Source organism: Colias croceus, chromosome 16 (assembly GCF_905220415.1).
Source record: "Colias croceus chromosome 16, ilColCroc2.1".
Classification (NCBI taxonomy): Eukaryota; Metazoa; Arthropoda; class Insecta; order Lepidoptera; family Pieridae; genus Colias; species Colias croceus.
The window spans coordinates 6676093-6694518 of record NC_059552.1 but is presented as its reverse complement, the minus strand read 5'-3'; the positions used below and the strand labels follow the sequence as shown (position 1 = coordinate 6694518).

Below are 18426 nucleotides of genomic sequence, written 5' to 3'. Positions count from 1 at the left end.
ACTATGGTATGGTATTTACTATTTAGGCCATTGAGTAAATATAAAATACTAAAGCGCAATTAATAAAATAAATAAATACTAAAACATAATATCAAAAAACAGAAACTGGCAATATGTATGATATTATTTTCTTAATTAACCATTCGCTCAGTTTCGACGGATCATAATATCTACCTACGTTAAAATACTGTATAGTTTTAAATCAAGAGTTTATTTTTGAAACTTTTGAAATTTTTCATATTAATTGCACTGTAAAGCTTCATTAGTAAAGCTATTTATGAATCGAAAATAAATGCAATACATATTGAAGCCAAAACTAAAGTGGGTTGATCCGATCCATTCTTTGTATTGAAAAATTATCACATTCTTTTCCAGAAACTTGAAAAAACATTTATAACAATAATATTATTGTATCCTATATTTATATCCTACACTATGCCCCGCGGTTTCATCCGCAGTGATCCTCTCCTATTGGTCTTAGCGTGATATATAAAGCCTATATATAGCCTTTTTACCGAAATAATTTTTCAAATCAGACCAGTAGTTCCTGAGATTAGCGGGTTCAAACAAACAAACAAACTCTTCAGCTGTAATATTGAGTATAGATTTTACAACTCTCTCTAATTTAGATGAAACCAGTCATTCGTAAAGTCAAGTAGTTAAGAAATTACAGCTACCTAAGTTAATACTAGCTTTCCTAGATCAATATACTTAGTGTACCTAGTTAACTTTATTATGAACTAAATTTAACCAAGTTAAATTCACATGTTGCATTCTCGAGGATTATAATGTGTATTTTTTAATTTCATAAGTAATTTTCTTGTGGTTGTGCTCATTTTCAAATCAGGTAACTAAGCTTTTTCAATAAATCGCAAATAATTTCTCGAGCTCACAGATATAATGCTCATTTTTAAATAATACATACTCAAAATAGGTAGCTATATATTCATGGTCTAATAAAAAAAATATTAGTGAAGCCATTTCATCGGTTGAAATAAGATTACACGACATAGGCCATGTTTTTTATTAATTAAAAAATAAAATAAAATAAAAATTTATTTTTGAAAAAAAAAACAGGTACAGCATTGTGTTCAGACCCTGACCTTCGAACTAGTGGTAAACTGTGTTCCGAAGGAATTAAACCAGAGTTGGGCCAGGATAACGGGCTAAAATAATATAAAATGATAACAGTGATACAGTTTACACAATCACTATGATAAATGCCTATTATCTTTTAAAATTAAATCTTTAATGGTCCTCAGTTGTAGTCAACGTTTTAACAAAATCGACAATTAAGACCTTTACAAAGGGACAAAGTCATTACATTAATTATTGTAGCGTTACTCTAGATTTTAAACAATTACTTTTATTATAATAACGTAGTTTTAAGGATACAGTGAAATTATCAGTAGGTAGTTAGTTTTTTTAATATAGTTAATAATAATAATTAATAACTATGTACGTACGTTTTGGCTTCAACATAAATTTTGTATACTTTAAACGAGTAAACATATTTAAAATATAATTTTAGTGCTATTTTATGTGTGTATTATAGTTTTGGAATTAGATGGTATTGAGTTTTAACTTAATTGGCTGTAATGTATTATGTATGTCTGTTCTTAATGTTATGTATATTATCATTCTATGTATTCTAAAAGTGTTAGTGTGTAATTGTTAATTATTTTTATCAGTACATGATACAAATCCGTGTGCCAAATACTGAATAGGCGGAAGGAATAATTTTGCATAAAATTAATTTATAGTAAATCCGATGAAATATGAATCACTTCTTGAATTATCGAGATCGAGTATCGCACAAGTTTGTCACGTTAAATTTTAAATTAAATCTATTTACAGAATTGAAATTAATCAAATTAATATTTCCAATAACAGTAACTACTTATATAAATATATAAAACTGTAATGGTTTCTCTGAAAATCTCGGTAATCTATAGTATAAGCAGAAGGCATAAGTTATCTCTTTTGAGAAATCGTATTATATTGAAACATTTTGTTTTTTCGAGGTTTTCTGAGATATAGCCTTGTCATTAATCTCTTATTATATTATCCTTATATACAGTTAATGTTAATTTACATAGACGTATTTTATTACAGACAAGCTTATTAGAACGATCTCTAAAGGGGAAGATAGACTTGTATAATTTTATATAATATAATTTTAGCGCTCTCAAAAGTAGAGAATAAGTTTGATAGGTCTTTATTTATTTTTTGGTAATATCCTATTTTCAAAGGGTTGTGTTTTAGTAAGAAAAAAAAACGATATTGAAAAGATATGAATTATCAATTATATAATATTATCTAAATCCTTATACACACCATTGAACTAACTGTAAAACTAACAAGTAAGTAACTCGATGGAAATCATTATTTTACTAACGAATTTATAGTGTTGTTTCATTAGTACTTCGTATAATCAGATAATATAATATACTAGTACGACTAAGATATATGAGAATCACGTATAAATAAATGGGCTAAGCTCTGTTATTTATTGTACCATATTGAGGGCTGATTTTTCAATCCTCGGTTAAAACTTATTCGTCGAATAACGTATTAAACTACCATTTCAAAATTTATTCTTATTGCATGCAATTGACAGTTTACAAGTGCCATTTTAATATTATCGTGTAATACTTTATTGGACGGATAAGTTTTAACCAATGATTGAAAAATCGGCCCTATATATATAACGTGGGCGTTGTTTACAACCAAGACTATAAAATAATTGTCAAAGTGGTTGTTATAAACTGCAAAAATGTTTTGATGAATAGTGACTTCGTCGGAATTAGTAATGAAGTTATTAGAAGAAGTAAATTAATATCTAGATTTAAATTTAAGTTGAAATTAATAGAAGTGTCGCTAAATCCTAAGACGTGAACTGAATGTCGTCTTTGGAATAATAGATTCAACGAAGTCATTGGTCACGCTATATTGACTTGAAAGATGCGTCTCAAACTCTCGTTTTTCATTAAATTTATTATTATAGAAATAAACTTATAATTAAGATAGATATTATTTACAAATGCAGTTCGAACAGTCTCATTTATTTGTGAAAAAATGCCGGAAAAAATATGTTGTACATGCGTCAAGTTCATAATTTATTTCCTCAGAAATTTCGATGTTAATTTTTATATTAGGTATACTAATCTATCTGCTAGTTTACATTAGTAAATAATTATATAGGAATTTAAATGTTTTTGTATTAGGATATATTATTACAATAACATTAAATTACCTACCTCATTCATCTACTTTCATCTTCATAATCTTAAATTGGGAGACTTCAATGCCCACCCTGGTGAACTCTTTGGTAAGGAACTATTTAATTTTTGTTCAGATCAACAATGGAAATGTGCAGATGTAATTAAGCTTGGTTTAGATAGCAATACTTTTACTTTTATAAGCGATGCGCATGGTTGTTGTCGCTGGCTCGACCATTGTTTAACATCTGAGTCAGCTTGGCTATCTATTTCAAATGTGGAGGTGCGTAGTGACGTTTTTTGGTCTGATCATTTTCCATTAGTCATTAATTGCAATATATATGGTTTAAGGATAAAAATAAATAGTCACGATGTAGCTTCACAAAATAGCAATACAGTACATTGGAATGAGGATATAAATGTAGACGAATATTCTGAAATATGTAACTCAGCCCTCAAAAATATTGATCTTCCTTGCCAATTGAGAATTTGTTGTGAAAATATGTGTTATGATAAGGAGCATAGATTTTTTATTGACGAGTTGTATTATAAAATAATAAATATTTTACAAGATGCTGCAATATTGAGTAAACAAACTAGATTGTATCGTAAGCGTAGGCATATTGTAGGATGGAATAGATATGTAAAGGACGCTCATAGAGAGGCGCGCAGTAAATTTTTGCTTTGGAAAGCGTGTGGCATGCCTTTCTGTGGAAATATTTATAAAGATATGAGAAAGAGCCGAAGTAAGTTTAAAAATAAGTTAAAATACTATCAGAACAATAGCGATCAGGTTAAAATGGATATTATAGCAGATTTGCATAAAAATAAAAATTTTAAGAAGTTTTGGAAAGCCACTAACAAATTGAATTGTAGGGCGGGCCTCCCTATGAGTGTCGATGGAGAGACGGAGCCAAAAGGTATAGCAAATATATTTAAAGATTATTTCCATGTACATCCAAATATACCGTCGTCCCAGCGGATGTCTCATGCTTGCCTACCTATAAAAGAAAGTGCAATATCTTTTAATGCCAATGATGTTAAGTTCGCTGTAAAAAATCTAGCGAAAGGTAAAGCAGCAGGGCACGATGGTTTAGGCGTAGAACACCTTTTAAACGCGGGTCAACATATTTACAGAGTCCTAGCAATGTTGTATACTTTTTGTATCCGTCATTCCTATCTGCCTGCAGACATGATGGAGAGCGTCGTCGTTCCAGTAGTTAAAAACAAATCGGGTGATATCGGAGATAAAGGTAATTACCGACCAATCTCACTAGCCGCGATTCTTGGCAAAGTTTTTGACTGCTTGCTCGATCGACGCCTCCAAAAATGTGTAAACTTTAACGATGCGCAGTTTGGGTTTAGGCACGGCCTTTCCACAGAGCATGCTATATTAACATTAAAACAGACTGTGAGATATTACACAGACAGGAAGACACCTGTTTACGCAGCTTTTCTTGATCTGTCTAAGGCTTACGATCGTGTTTCTTACGAAAAGCTATGGGAAAAACTAAGATACCTTGAAGTTCCTTTTGAGATTGTTAGAGTGTTGCAATATTGGTATAACAACCAGTTTAACTCAGTCAGATGGGCGGGGGAGTATTCTGATAGATATGTGTTAGAGTGCGGCCTTAGACAGGGCGGCCTGACGTCTACGACACTTTTTAACATATATGTGAACCAGCTGATTGATGAACTCAGCAAGACTGGTATCGGGTGTTCTATCGATGGACTAACTATAAATAATCTTAGTTACGCGGATGATATGGTCTTGCTGAGTCCATCAATTGGTGCTCTCAGGCAGCTCATTAAAATTTGTGAGTCATATGCAGCTTCGCACGGTCTAGAATATAATGTAAAAAAATGCGAACTTCTTGTGTTTAAAAGTAAGGGAGTCCCTGTACATGACATACCACCTGTGTATATTAATGGCAGTCCTCTTAAACAAGTAGGAGAGTTTAAATATCTAGGGCATATTGTGACAGAAGATATGAATGATATACAAGATATTGAGAGGGAGCGTAGGGCATTGGCAGTCCGCTGCAATATGCTCGCACGAAAATTTGCTCGTTGCTCGCCACAGGCTAAAATAACTTTATTTAAGGCGTACTGCCAAACATTTTATACTTGCAGCCTGTGGCTATCTTTTACGCGGCGGGCTTACAATGTCCTACGTGTACAATATAACAATGGCTTCAGAGTACTGTTGGGGCTTCCACGCTTCTGTAGCGCGTCACAGATGTTTGCCAATTGCCAGACCGACGATTTTTTTCGCGATAATGAGGAAAAGGGCAGCATCTGTGATGAGGAGAATGCGTGAGAGTTCCAATGGTATTCTGAAGACATTAATTGAGAAAGTAGACGGACCATTCCTTAAGCGGTGGGCAAATTTACATTGTATGCAATAAGTATAATTGGATAATGGATAATTTGAATAATATTTAATGGTTTTAATCTGTGTTTTGAATTTAATTTGTATGGAATTTAATTTTATAATCGTATTACTAACATAGTTTCTAAGATTAATGTATACTAACACAAATATGGATGAAATATCTGGAATTAAAATATTATTTATTATTATTTATTTATTATTATTAAATACTTATTTATCTTTTGTCTCTTAGGGAATAAACTAGAGAATTTTTTGACGAATCGTGTTACAAGATTAAAATATTAACATAAATTCTTAATATTTTATTTTGACTCTCTCTGTTACTACGTAGGTAATAAATAGAAGCTTATAATGTATAGTTTTTTTTGATCTTTTAAAATTTAGATATAAAATAAGGTAGTTTTAAAATCACCAATCAATGTTAACAAATATAGCTTTAGACGTTTTTGGACTGTTTTTAAAATAATATTATTTTTATGTTTTTGTTTGCAGGTTTTTCGCAGTTTTATATCCACTCCGTTTGGCCATAGCAAGAAAGAGGAGTAAAACAATGCTGTCGGTGGCGTGGGTCGTCGCACTCTTATGCAGTGTACCTCAAGTGAGTGACATTGCTTATTAGAATCCAATTTAAATCCTTGTGAGTATTTCATATGACGTCATCTGTGTAATCTTTTCTAATATATATAAATCTCGTGTCACAATGTTTGTCCTCAATGGACTCCTAAACCACATAACCGATTATAATAAAATTCGCACACCATGTGCAGTTCCATCTAACTTGAGGGATAGGATAGTTTAAATCTCATCGTTTTAGAGAAAGCGGGCGAAGCCGCGGGCGGTAAGCTAGTCTATACTATAATATTATAAAGCTGAAGAGTTTTGTTTGTTTGAACTCGCCAATCTCGGGAACTACTGGACCGATTTGAAAAATTCTTTCGGTGTTAGAAAGCCCATTTATCGAGGAAGGCTATACGCTATATATTTTCACGCTAAGACCAACAGGAGCGGAGCAATGCTAATATAATAAATATTATAATATACCTAATAAATATAATAATATGGACAAAGTTCTACGTCAGGAATAGCTAAGATTATATTTTATTAAATGGGGTAGAAAATAAAGAGAATGGCTAGAAGATCTGTTTCTCAATAAGATGAACATTTTATGCGTCTCTGTTTCAATTAATTTTTTTTCTCTGGATATAATATTTTTTTCATCTAATTATCGGAAGAAATCGTATTTGCACCTATAAAAGAATTATGTATTTTATTTTTTGCAAATACAAAGAGTACCAAAACCACATTTTTGGATATTAATTAAGTTGAATAATGGCTTTATATTTTACGAAATACAATCTCAATAAAATGCGGTGTTATTTAGAAAATCCAATATAGTTTTGGGATAAAAGCGAAGCGAAGCGTATAAATGTAACAACGGTTGACAAACAAACAAACTAATTCAATATGAGAGATTAATTTGTATCCCTGTTTCAAATTTTGAACTAGTTTGTGTTCGGGACTTTACTCCCGTTAATGTAAAATTTAAAATAAATTATGGAATTAACAACACGAATAAAATATTTTTTTTTATTCCTTTATATCAAATAAATGGGATACAATTGTACCGCACAGGATATTAGTATTCCAGAATATTTATTACTGAAATTGAACTATTTTCTAGATTTATAAAATACATAGATCAAAATACACGCGTCCAATAATTTACTTTCAAAGCAAAAATGCGTTTGAAACATTCCAGTAAAAATCAAAGGAAAAGTGGGTCAAATTCAATCACAAGTTTTGATTACTGACCCTCCCCGCACAAAAGCAGAGAAATAAAATTTTATTGGAAATGAGTTTCTTTAATCACATGTCGATAAATGAAACAAATATATAATATGTACATTGTACATGCTTGTTATTGTATGCTTGCATACTTTAAAAGTAATTGCGATAAGGACTTTGATGTTAGGTATACTATTTGCTCCAAGGGTTCTCAATGATGTTTCTCAGAATTCCGAATGGCTAAATTAACTCTTTTAAAGTCTTCAAACTTTTAGATAAATATATTTAAAAGTTGTAAAAATGTCTTTAATGTCAACTAGAGATTTAAATCTGTTTACAATACATGAATGAAACAAATTATTATTAAAAATGTTAAACGGCTATATTATATACATTATACATAGGTACTATTATTGTTGTAAACTTAACACGATATCAAGTAAATGCTGTACTAAAAACTGTAAAATCTCCTTTATTAAAAAAAATAAATTACATCTAGTTAAACCAAATTAATTAAAATAAATATTATCAGCTTTGTCGTAACCATGTCAACAGGCTTAAGGGAACTAATATTGTTTCACGAAAATATTTTTTGAATACAAACCAATAGTACGTGAAATTAGCTTGTTCAATAACGCAGATATTTTTGTAGTATAATTATTTACACACTTATACTTAAAATTGAAATAATAAATCGAATTACGCGTGATTCATGAAACTAAATAACGAATAAGTTTTGTAATGAATTCGCTATAGGTATGTAAAAATAATATGACGATAAATAATTTTCAAATTAGCATTCAAAATTAGCTTAAAATTGCAGAAATAGGAAAGTATAAATAACCAATTACCATTTGATCTCATAAGTCATAAACTACTTCTAGTGTCTACAAAAAATAAAAACGACGTGTGGCACTCGAGGACTGCCGCGGTAAAGCTATTGCATGCTATGCCTTCAAGCCCCACCTCCGCCAGTCGGAGTGGGGAGCGTGAGGTTTTTTCGTTACCTACGGAATTTCTCGATACGGTCCCCGCTGTGGTCCCCGCGCTCAAGGCCCGCGATAGATAAGCTATGCAATAGCTTAGTAATTATTTCAGCAAAATATAAAATGCACATTTCTTGTAAAGTCAAGATTACAGCTTAGCCTTACAAAGACAGGCAATTAGATCCTTTTAGGGGTAGCTTGAGGGGAAAATGGACGAAGTGAAATGGAAAATACGCCATCATTTTATTGAAACGACTTGAAGGTTTTAGTCTTTGGTTCTTTTAATATCTGTGAAATATTTTATTTATTTGTTTACAAATTAAGTGAGATAGAAAATATGGTAGGTATATATTTAATTTGAGGACTTGAAGGTAGGATATGATTCGTTTCATAATATTATGAAACGAATATACCTACCTACCCTACCTACTTGTAATATTATGAACATTGAATTTTTTTTCATTTATTAATGACATTATCGCAGTGACGGCGTTAGAGCACAGACAGGTGATTAATCATACCCTAAAATAATTATTTTCTCTGTTTTATTTTTGTTGTAGAGCAGCTTTAATATAATATTAATTATTCTTTAATTTATTATGTCAAGTATAGAAAATACGATTTTACGAAATTAAAATTGTTAGGTTAAAGGTTATTCTTCCGTTAGTTATTTAACTTACTTCTTAATAAATCGATGATGTGTACAAATTGCTCTCTGTAACATGTATACCAATGGCTCTTTGTAGCATGTATACCAATTGCCAAAGTTAAAATAAAACGTACTTTTTCACACACTGGATTTTGTGTACCTATACCTAACAAAAAGTTAGGTTTATTCAATCCTCAGTGACTCTATATTCTATACAACGCATTTTATTTAATAAAAAATACATTCTATTATTAGAATTGACATTTCACAATCAATTTTTGTTACAGAGCCTCGTGTTCCGTGTGATGCAACATCCGACGGTCCCGGAGTTCGAGCAGTGCGTATCATTCGAGGCTTTCTCGAACCAACACCAAGAGCTGGCGTACAACGTCACATGTCTGCTGGCTATGTACTTCCTACCGTTGGTGATAATAACGGTTTGCTACGCTTGTATATTCTGCGAAATATCCAAGAATTCTGCGGAAATGTCTGGTGAGTGCTTGACCTAACTTTATACTGTTTATAACGTAAGTATACTATTATAACGTAAGGGCGTATTCAGAAAGAAAGCTGGAAACTTATAAGCGCTTATCGGCGCTTGTCAGCGCTGATAACCCGCGCAGGAAAATATATGAACACGCGCCGATAAGCGCTGATCGGCGCCGACAAGCTTCAACCCGCGCCGGTCAGCGCTTGGCGCTGTCATATAAAATTTGTCTTGATCTGCTTCAGCCTGCTTCCTTTTTGTACAACGAACCAGCGCTGACAAGCGCCGGTAAGCGCTTATAAGTTTCCAGCTTTCTGTCTGAATACGGCCTAAGGTTATAATGGTTTAAGCGACTTTTGACTTGATGTTAATTGTGTGTTAATGTTTGAGATGCGCTGCGAAATTATGCGAGTGTAATAATTAATCATAGAATATTAAAAAAAGTATGAATAGATACCCAAGCTTTCTTTTTGTATCTGTATGAGTGCATGTTTTAAAATATTATGATTTAGATAATGTTGTTTATTTTGGACACTGCGCCGGCTGAGTTAAGAATATTATTATATTTTATTCTTTACAATATTTACGCAGACATGTTTACCACTAGTATTAGTTTTAAACGTCTGCGGCTAAGTTAACTTCTAATATTGCTATCCGAAACTACATTTAGTTTGCATAAACTGAAATAGTCGAGCATGCGTACGTAGCGTAGAGCTCGGTTAACCAATTTGTTTTACATTGAACGGCAGGTTTAATACCTCACATACATGATGTTATATAGCGAGCAATGTACGATGTCTGCACACTATAGCCACAAATGCCTCAAATAGCATGCTTTCCTAAGCATAAATATTATGCACGTGTTCTGAATGTTAACCTTTCACTTAGGCAGAAATAATGGGAATTTAGAGGCTAAATTATGATACTATTATAAGAAATGAACATGACATTGTTTGCGTCTTAGGTTTGCGTTTAATTAGATTGTAGGAGTTTTGAAAGCATTTTAAAATATTTCACGATCAAGAGAAATGATAGTTATAATCACGGCGCGAGGGCTTTGTATTATAAGATTTAGTTTCTCATTAAAGTTAATTTTAAGAGTAAGTGAGTTCATTTTATTTACATTATTGCACAAAATATTCTATTAAATAGTTTGTAATTGAATATTTTGCAATAAGAATGTACCGTTAAAATGAACATAAATACACAATTTCACAGTATTTTATAAGCGAAATATAAGAAACTAGGTTTCCGCCCGCGGCTTCGCCCGCGCAATCAAAGAAAAACCCGCACAGTTCCCGTTCCCGTGGGATTTCCGGGATTGCGTCATTTTCCCGGGATAAAAAGTAGCCTATGTAGCCTCGGGTATCAAAATATCTCCATACCAAATTTCATGAAAATTGGTTCAGTAGTTTAGGCGTGATTGAGTAACAGACAGACAGACAGAGTTATTTTCGCATCTATAATATTAGTATGGATTAATAGTAGGTAGAACCAGACCGATATTGTTTGCTTTTCCTTATTCTACAGTAATTGTGTAGAGTCGTGCTATTCTCTTAGGACAGAGGCAATTATCACGACTTGAGGTCAAACGTCTTACGGTCGATAATGACTTCTGAATAATAATGAAGGAGTGCTTAGGGATCGGGATGAGGTTGCAGATCAGGAGATTGAGGTTTTATCGGCTATTAGTGTGGGATAGAAGTAGGTATTACAGTAGGAACGACTTTAGGACCTGGCCAGGACACAAGTTGTATTGAATCTATAAGAAAAAATTAAGTCGTGCGTCATACATGAAATGTACCTATGTAAAATGTAAGCTTTTAGGGTTTACAGTCTATTTATTGGTTATTGAAAATTAATATATGAGACGGCAGGGTCTACTTACGTCTGGCCTGGTGGATAGATGATAGAATACGGGTTCTCTTAATTGCAAAAGATGCTCTCTGTTGTAGGACAGTTTTTAAACAAATCGCATTAACGCATTAAATGTCATTGACCTTTTTGATTCTCTGTCATGTCTCACGATGTTTAATTTCACGAAAAAGAGCAGAATACACATAAAATGAAAATATCATTTATAACGCAATTTAAATCTAATAAAGAGCACATTATACTGAATAATCACTTTAGTCGCTTTTAAAACTAAACGGCACTTTTGATTTAAGCTTAAATAATTGCATAAAAGCACGACGACTTCACAAATAAAATTAAGTTAAATCTATTCAAAGTAAATAGCTAAAACCTATTCAGCTCTAGAAAATCACATAAGCGCATTACGACAAGAACGATGGAACTATAGTACCATCGTTTAGATTTAATACTAAGTATTTTATTTTAAGCCTTTTATTATCAAGTGTGAACCCACAAAGATGTTTATTTACTTTTATAAGAAAGCTGCGTGCCACAAAATCATTTATTTTTATATGACGGCTAGAGAAACGTTCAGTTAAGGGCCGATTTTTCAATCGTTGGTTAAAACTTATTCGTCGAATAACGCATTAAACTACCATTTCAAAAATATTTTCTTCTTCCCTGACCGTTTATAGGTGACATTTTAATATTATCGTGTAATACTTTATTGGATGGGTAAGTTTTAACTAAGGATTGAAAAATCGGGCCTAAGATGAATTTTCTAAATCGACGAAGAATCATATAATTGTTAGAAATTAGAATGTATAACACAGATATTAAGATCGATCACAATGGTCACAAAAAATCTTCTTTTGGCAAAACAAAATTTTACTTAAATGTCCCATGATTGGAACAATAGTTTTGCAGGACGATATTTTTTCACTCATTGGTGATCTTGTCAATATATTTTCTAGTAGTTAGTTAATTCATTTTTGAGCAACCAAGAATTGTAACGTAGCCTGGTTTTTACACTCGTGAAATAAGTTTGAAACTATTTTTGCTTGAACCATTGTAATCCCTTTCTTTTATACAAAATTGTTCCGAAATAAGATAATATTTTGTACCTTTAACATATTACTCAGTAGGGACTTAGAATGGCTTTATAATATTATGATGATAATGTTTACTGTTTGTACAAATTTTATTTATTTATTATTTATTTTATTGTTAATATGCCTTTTATTTCATAGAAAATTCCATCTCGAATTCTAGGTAAATGAAAAAATAAAATGAAGAGTTTGTGTTTGCTTCATCTTTTACGGTTCGATGTTTAACTAGTTTAATATTAACTTAGTCAAACATAATAAAATACTATACTCGAGTTAGTCAAAAGCGTGTCGAGATTTTATTACTTTGCGCGTGTGACATTGACTTGATTGTGTTTACTAACTAAAATTCATTAATTTTAGTAAAGGGATTTATTTTAAAATAAATTAAAAACTGTTAAATATTTCATTAGCAGAATTAATTACAATAAATTCCAACGTATTAAACGCCGATTTTCAGAATTAAAATGTGAGCAATGATGAAATTTCAATGTGTTAAACCACCCGAAATTTTATCTGCTATTTTATAATTAATATCCTTTTAATATGTCGTATTTTTCATATAACGCCAGCATTAATGCTGTAACGAACTTCTTAAATACTGAAATAAATCCACAAAATTCACAATGAACCCTGTTGAATTTGCATTTTTGAAGCCTTTAAGTGCATATGCATACTTCGAAAAAGCGTAAATGTTTGAGCTAAAAATTCTAATTTAAAACTAGTATACTAGGTACTATTGCTGTTTAACTTTAATGTAGGTATAGTTAACAAAAAATGTGCAGAGTTCTCTATCTATCTAGCTATTATTTCTCATAATATTTTATGTAAGTCTATCCGTATGAACCAATTAAGGCTGTTGATATTAAATCAAGTCAAGGGAAACGAACCAAGGATATAATTACCTGTATGTAACATAGATATAGTCTATACATAATTTAAATGATAGTTTCATAAAAAAAAAATATACCGACCGAATTGATAACCTCCTCCTTTTTTTGAAGTCGGTTAATAATTAAAAATACGCATGGTAGGCAGATTATTACCAGGTGATTCCAGCTCGCTTTTTATTCGCCAAAATTCTGAAGGTATACTATATAATACATATTGAAACTAATAGCACTAGATAAATTACAAATAAACCTTTGCATTAAAGAAAATATTATAATATCATTGATTACATAGTATTCTTTCTTTGATGTTAGATAATAATCAGCAAATGGTATGCATAGAGTACTTAATTATAAGCGTTTGACAGGTAAAGCTACAGATTGTACAATTCACTTCCAGAAATTTCCGGACGTCCAAAGTCCGAAGTGTTTCACATTCAGTTAAAGAAATAATTGAAATTGTTTTTGTGTTGAACTATTTCTAAAAACATGAAAAGTATTTGGTCTAAATTTTTAAAAATATATTTCGTAAAATATATCAACGGTGTACGAGAAAGATTTTATTGTAGTCCTAAGATTACGTTCCAGATTCAGCCCACTTAATTAATTTCAATATCGTATTAAAATATCTGATTCTTCCATTGACGTATTGAAGTCATACATCGTATTGCCCGGAATATAGTACAAGTTTTCAATTTTCCTTTTAATTAAATTTGACCTTTACTCTGTTATATTTTCGTTTCTACTTATATAAAGGTTGAAATGTGTCCCGAATGACAATATATTTAAGTTTATTTCATTGCATCAATATAAAAACGGATCAAAAGATCCTCCGATTGACCTCGGCTGTCTGTCAACATATTTTTTGGCCATTTTCCATTAATCTAACAGAATTGTTTGGTTTGAGTAGCATTTCATTGCTGGTCTATGAGATTTCGTTTGTACAATTTAAAAGGAAACAGTAATATAATTTTTAACAAAAGGATAGTTGATAATAGAAACAAGCTTTTGTATAAATTATAATATAATATACAAGTAAATTACTGTGTCCTGCTAGACCAAGACATTTTTCAATTAAACGAATATGTATTTTTCAAATACCACAAATGGTATCTTAGAATATCGACGGGCAATGATTTGATTTGTGTTTGCCTACTTGTATTACTGTGTGTTCTTAGTCTAATTAAATCAAGTCAACAGTTTAAGGCAGGTGGAAATTACGGCCAATGTTATCCAACAGTTTAAGTGTTGTGTGTGCTTGTAATTAGTAGTTTGTGGGACGTAAAGCTGAAACTAGCTGTCCTTGAGTTCCATGACATGTTAGCATACTAGATACTATGTATGTACTCGTAAGGGTCAGTGCACATATTACGAGTATATGGCGGAGAGGAGCGCTTTGCCTATTCCACTATGTGCGCTCCTTATGCATGTAGTCGCTTGAATATGTATGAATTAATTGTTATATTGATTTTCAGTATAATTTCAATACGGACAATTTCACCAATAGATTGAGAGTGGAAAATGCTCCTTCATTCAAATGTGCGCTGACCCTTAAATGGTATAAAATAAAAAACAATTAGTGATCTATAAAAAATATATTTCAATATTTTTTTTATAGTAACAATACCTTCACTGGATATTTCAATAAAGAAAATATTAATTAAAAAAGAAAAAGAGTCCGTACAAAGAATAACAATAATAAATGGGATGTCCACAGGCCATTTATTGTTATATTTTCCTCTTTTTCCAACGTTGACTTGGTGCTTGTACTAAATTTAATTATACAACCGAACCACGATAAACGACTAAAATAACTGTTACAGTAATTTGTAATTTAAGCAAGCACTAAAATTAAATTAATTTAAAGAGGCGAAAATTAAGTCAGATAGAAAGATTTTGTGGTTTGAAAATGTTGAACTTACCTATTCATAAATTTTACCTTATTGCTCTAACATGACAAAATGGTGGGCTGATTTCAATGAAATTTTTATATAACAGATAGAAAGCTTTATTCTAATAATATAAAATTTTAATTCTAAATCGGATAAAACCCTTACAATCTACATAACATCAATTCAAATTCCTCAAAGACAATAATATATAAAATTGTAAAAGCCGATAATTCCACATATCCATTAATGTGAAAGCAAGTGCGTCACATATTATTCTTCCGGGATTTACACGTTCTCATTCGATCCGGACGCGTGTAAACTGTAAAATAGCCGTTATAAAGCAAAAAGATACAAACATAATATGACTGTCGTATAGAAAGAACCAGTTTCGTTCAAGCCTTTTTCTCTTACCGATTAATAAAATAGATGAATTACGAATTACCTATATTCGAAATTATGCTATTTTGAAAATGATTTCACCAGTGGAATCTACTTTACTTCTTATTAAGCTATTTTGTTTTATTAGATCGGAATATCCGATTATCAACTATCGGCATAGTATAAGTAATGCAAAAGAGAATCTCCGGTGCGATAATTTGGCGTATTCGAACTCAGATAAGAAACACTGTCATTGTTATTGAAAATAAAAACTATTATTGAGTCACAGAACACCAATATCGCTATTTTGTTAAAAGACTCGATCTATTTTAAAAAACCGCTTTAGAGGAATTCTACGCAATGACCAATAGGAAGCAGTGTTGAAAAATATTGAAAAATATTTCTTTTGATAGCAGACAAAGTCACCTGTTGAAAAAGTATATTTTTAATAATGAATGGAATTTTCAAGCGCTGTGTGTGTGCCTTTGTGGCTTCATCAATTCTAGGTTCGTGGAATTGGTATTCGGTACGTTGTTTTAATACAAACGTATCATTTGCAGATGCGGGAATGTATTTCCGGGGATGCTTCAAACACAAATGTTAATAAATCTCATGTGATTATCTTGCTCTATTTATTACGGATCGATGATAGGTATAGTAATTGTAATCTATAATGTAAAAATGTAACGCTAAATTTGTTGCTAAGCGCAATTATCGAGATCAGCTGAACCAATTTCGTTAATTCTTTTTTTATAATATAATTACCTACGAGGATGGTTTTTATAGAGAGAAAACGTAAACAATATAAAATATTATACTTAATCGTAATTTGAGGCTGTGATAAATCACGAGGGTATTTTTTGAGGCAAAATATTTTGGTAACTTTATTAAAAATTTTACCAGGTGGAATGGAAATGCGATGTAGTGTTTTTGTCAATATAGTTAAATATAAATCATGTAGATAAGATGTTTTTCTATATAATAGATTTGTATATTTTTGCAAATAATAAACTATTTCTTTTATATAAGCATGCTTTTAAGGTTCACTAGGCTTGAAAGGCTCTCCATTGTAATTCATGTTGTCCGATACAACAATACTTCACTTGGCACTTTGTAAGAAATATTTCCCTTTAATTGCACATGTAGTAGTCTTATGTGATATATTACTGAATACTTAACGACCCACATAATAAAACTAAATATACATAATATTATTTATATTGAAATATTCCTTGCATTACAACAAAAACAAAATTGTTACTTCCAACCTTACACGACTAGTTATAGTTACCAAATTTTAAGATAATAGAAATTAATTGATGATTTTTGTGCAATAAATTCAATAAATGATTTAACACAATAATTACAAGCATTAAAAGTAGTAAGTAATTTTACTGCCTTAAAACGAATAAATAAAACACAAATATATTCTCAATATAAACAAGTATTTATTCAAACCAGAGACAGTAAAGTAAACTTACAGAAAATATATTTTCTTAGCTAGATGTTGAAAATAATTCCGTCACTGTAATAAAAATAAATATTAAAACAAGTACACATTAGACGACGGATTTTCATTTAATCTCGTAGCATTAGTCCCGTGACATGTTTCATAAGGATTAGATGAAATAGCTCAGACTACAGCTTCCTACACACTTTCGAGTTCACAAAAAAAAATACAAAACTGAGAAATGTGTTTTGTAATATTTATTAAATTGACGACGTGTTATAAACTCTTTTGTGGGAATAGGTAATCGTGATTATTAAATATAATTCATAATATTTTAATACAATAAATGTTTATGCCTGCCGGATTAACCTACGTCTAAAAGCTAGTATGTCTTGCAAGTAGCATAAGAGAAATTCAGTACAACACTGCCAAAATATCACCAGCTAAATCTCTAGAATAGTTTTCACGTGACACTTGACGATATGAATAGATATTCATCCATACGTATGTATCCACATGTGACGGAATAGATTTTCATCATTTCTGTTTCAATAACTTTATACCAAACTATTACCATCATATTACTTATCTAATATGTAAACAAAGGATTCTCCGAAATGTTTAATATGCGACTCATTATAGGTTTAATATATTTGAAAGTTATATATCCAGTTTTCAGTTTTTGATCCAGATTGTTTATCAATGAATAAAACTGCCTTATTTAAATATTAAGTAATTTAGTTTCCTCACAGCGGGGTTAATACTGTTTTTAACGTTTAAAGTCCCTTCAATAAAGAACAAAAATAATGACAAGAATGTATGATAGGATGTCCGTCTCCTTGGTACAGTGGTTGACGCGTGAGAGTAGCACCCAGGGGTCCTGGGTTCGATTCCCAGTGGAGAGAAACAGATGTATAATGATGCATCTGCCCCTTACTCCACTAGGGGACATGGGACTTCATGGGATGTGCAAAAACTGTTGAACAATGTGTAAAATTGTAAAATTCATTTATATCTACAAAATACCTACACGTGGAAATTTCTGAACAGCGACCGCAACCTTTTAAGCATTTAGTTTATATTTCGTCGCTATTTAATGGTAAAGTAAACCTACTTTTTCAGAATATGGGCCTCCCGAATAAAGCGTTTTGTGCCTAATTGAATTGAAACTTACTCAACGACATTCTGTTTTCTACTATTTCGTTTTCGTTGTAATTTATTAATAAGAGTCAACTGACCTGAATTACACGTTACAGACAAAAATCTAAATAGATAATTTATAATTTTTTTTTCTTATAAGTCGTCACATTACTATTTTTCTTTTATCACGAGA

At 31.2% G+C, this 18426-nt stretch overlaps 1 protein-coding gene across 1 annotated transcript in view; it reads left to right on the top strand.

The window, feature by feature from the left end:
- LOC123698710 (adipokinetic hormone/corazonin-related peptide receptor variant I-like) overlaps positions 1-18426 on the top strand; it is a 53022-nt gene that overhangs the window by 16269 nt on the left and 18327 nt on the right. Inside the window, exons 3-4 of the mRNA XM_045645462.1 lie at positions 6109-6214; positions 9324-9528. Of these exons, the coding sequence (XP_045501418.1) occupies positions 6109-6214; positions 9324-9528 (311 nt within the window). The remainder of the gene's footprint in view (positions 1-6108; positions 6215-9323; positions 9529-18426) is intronic.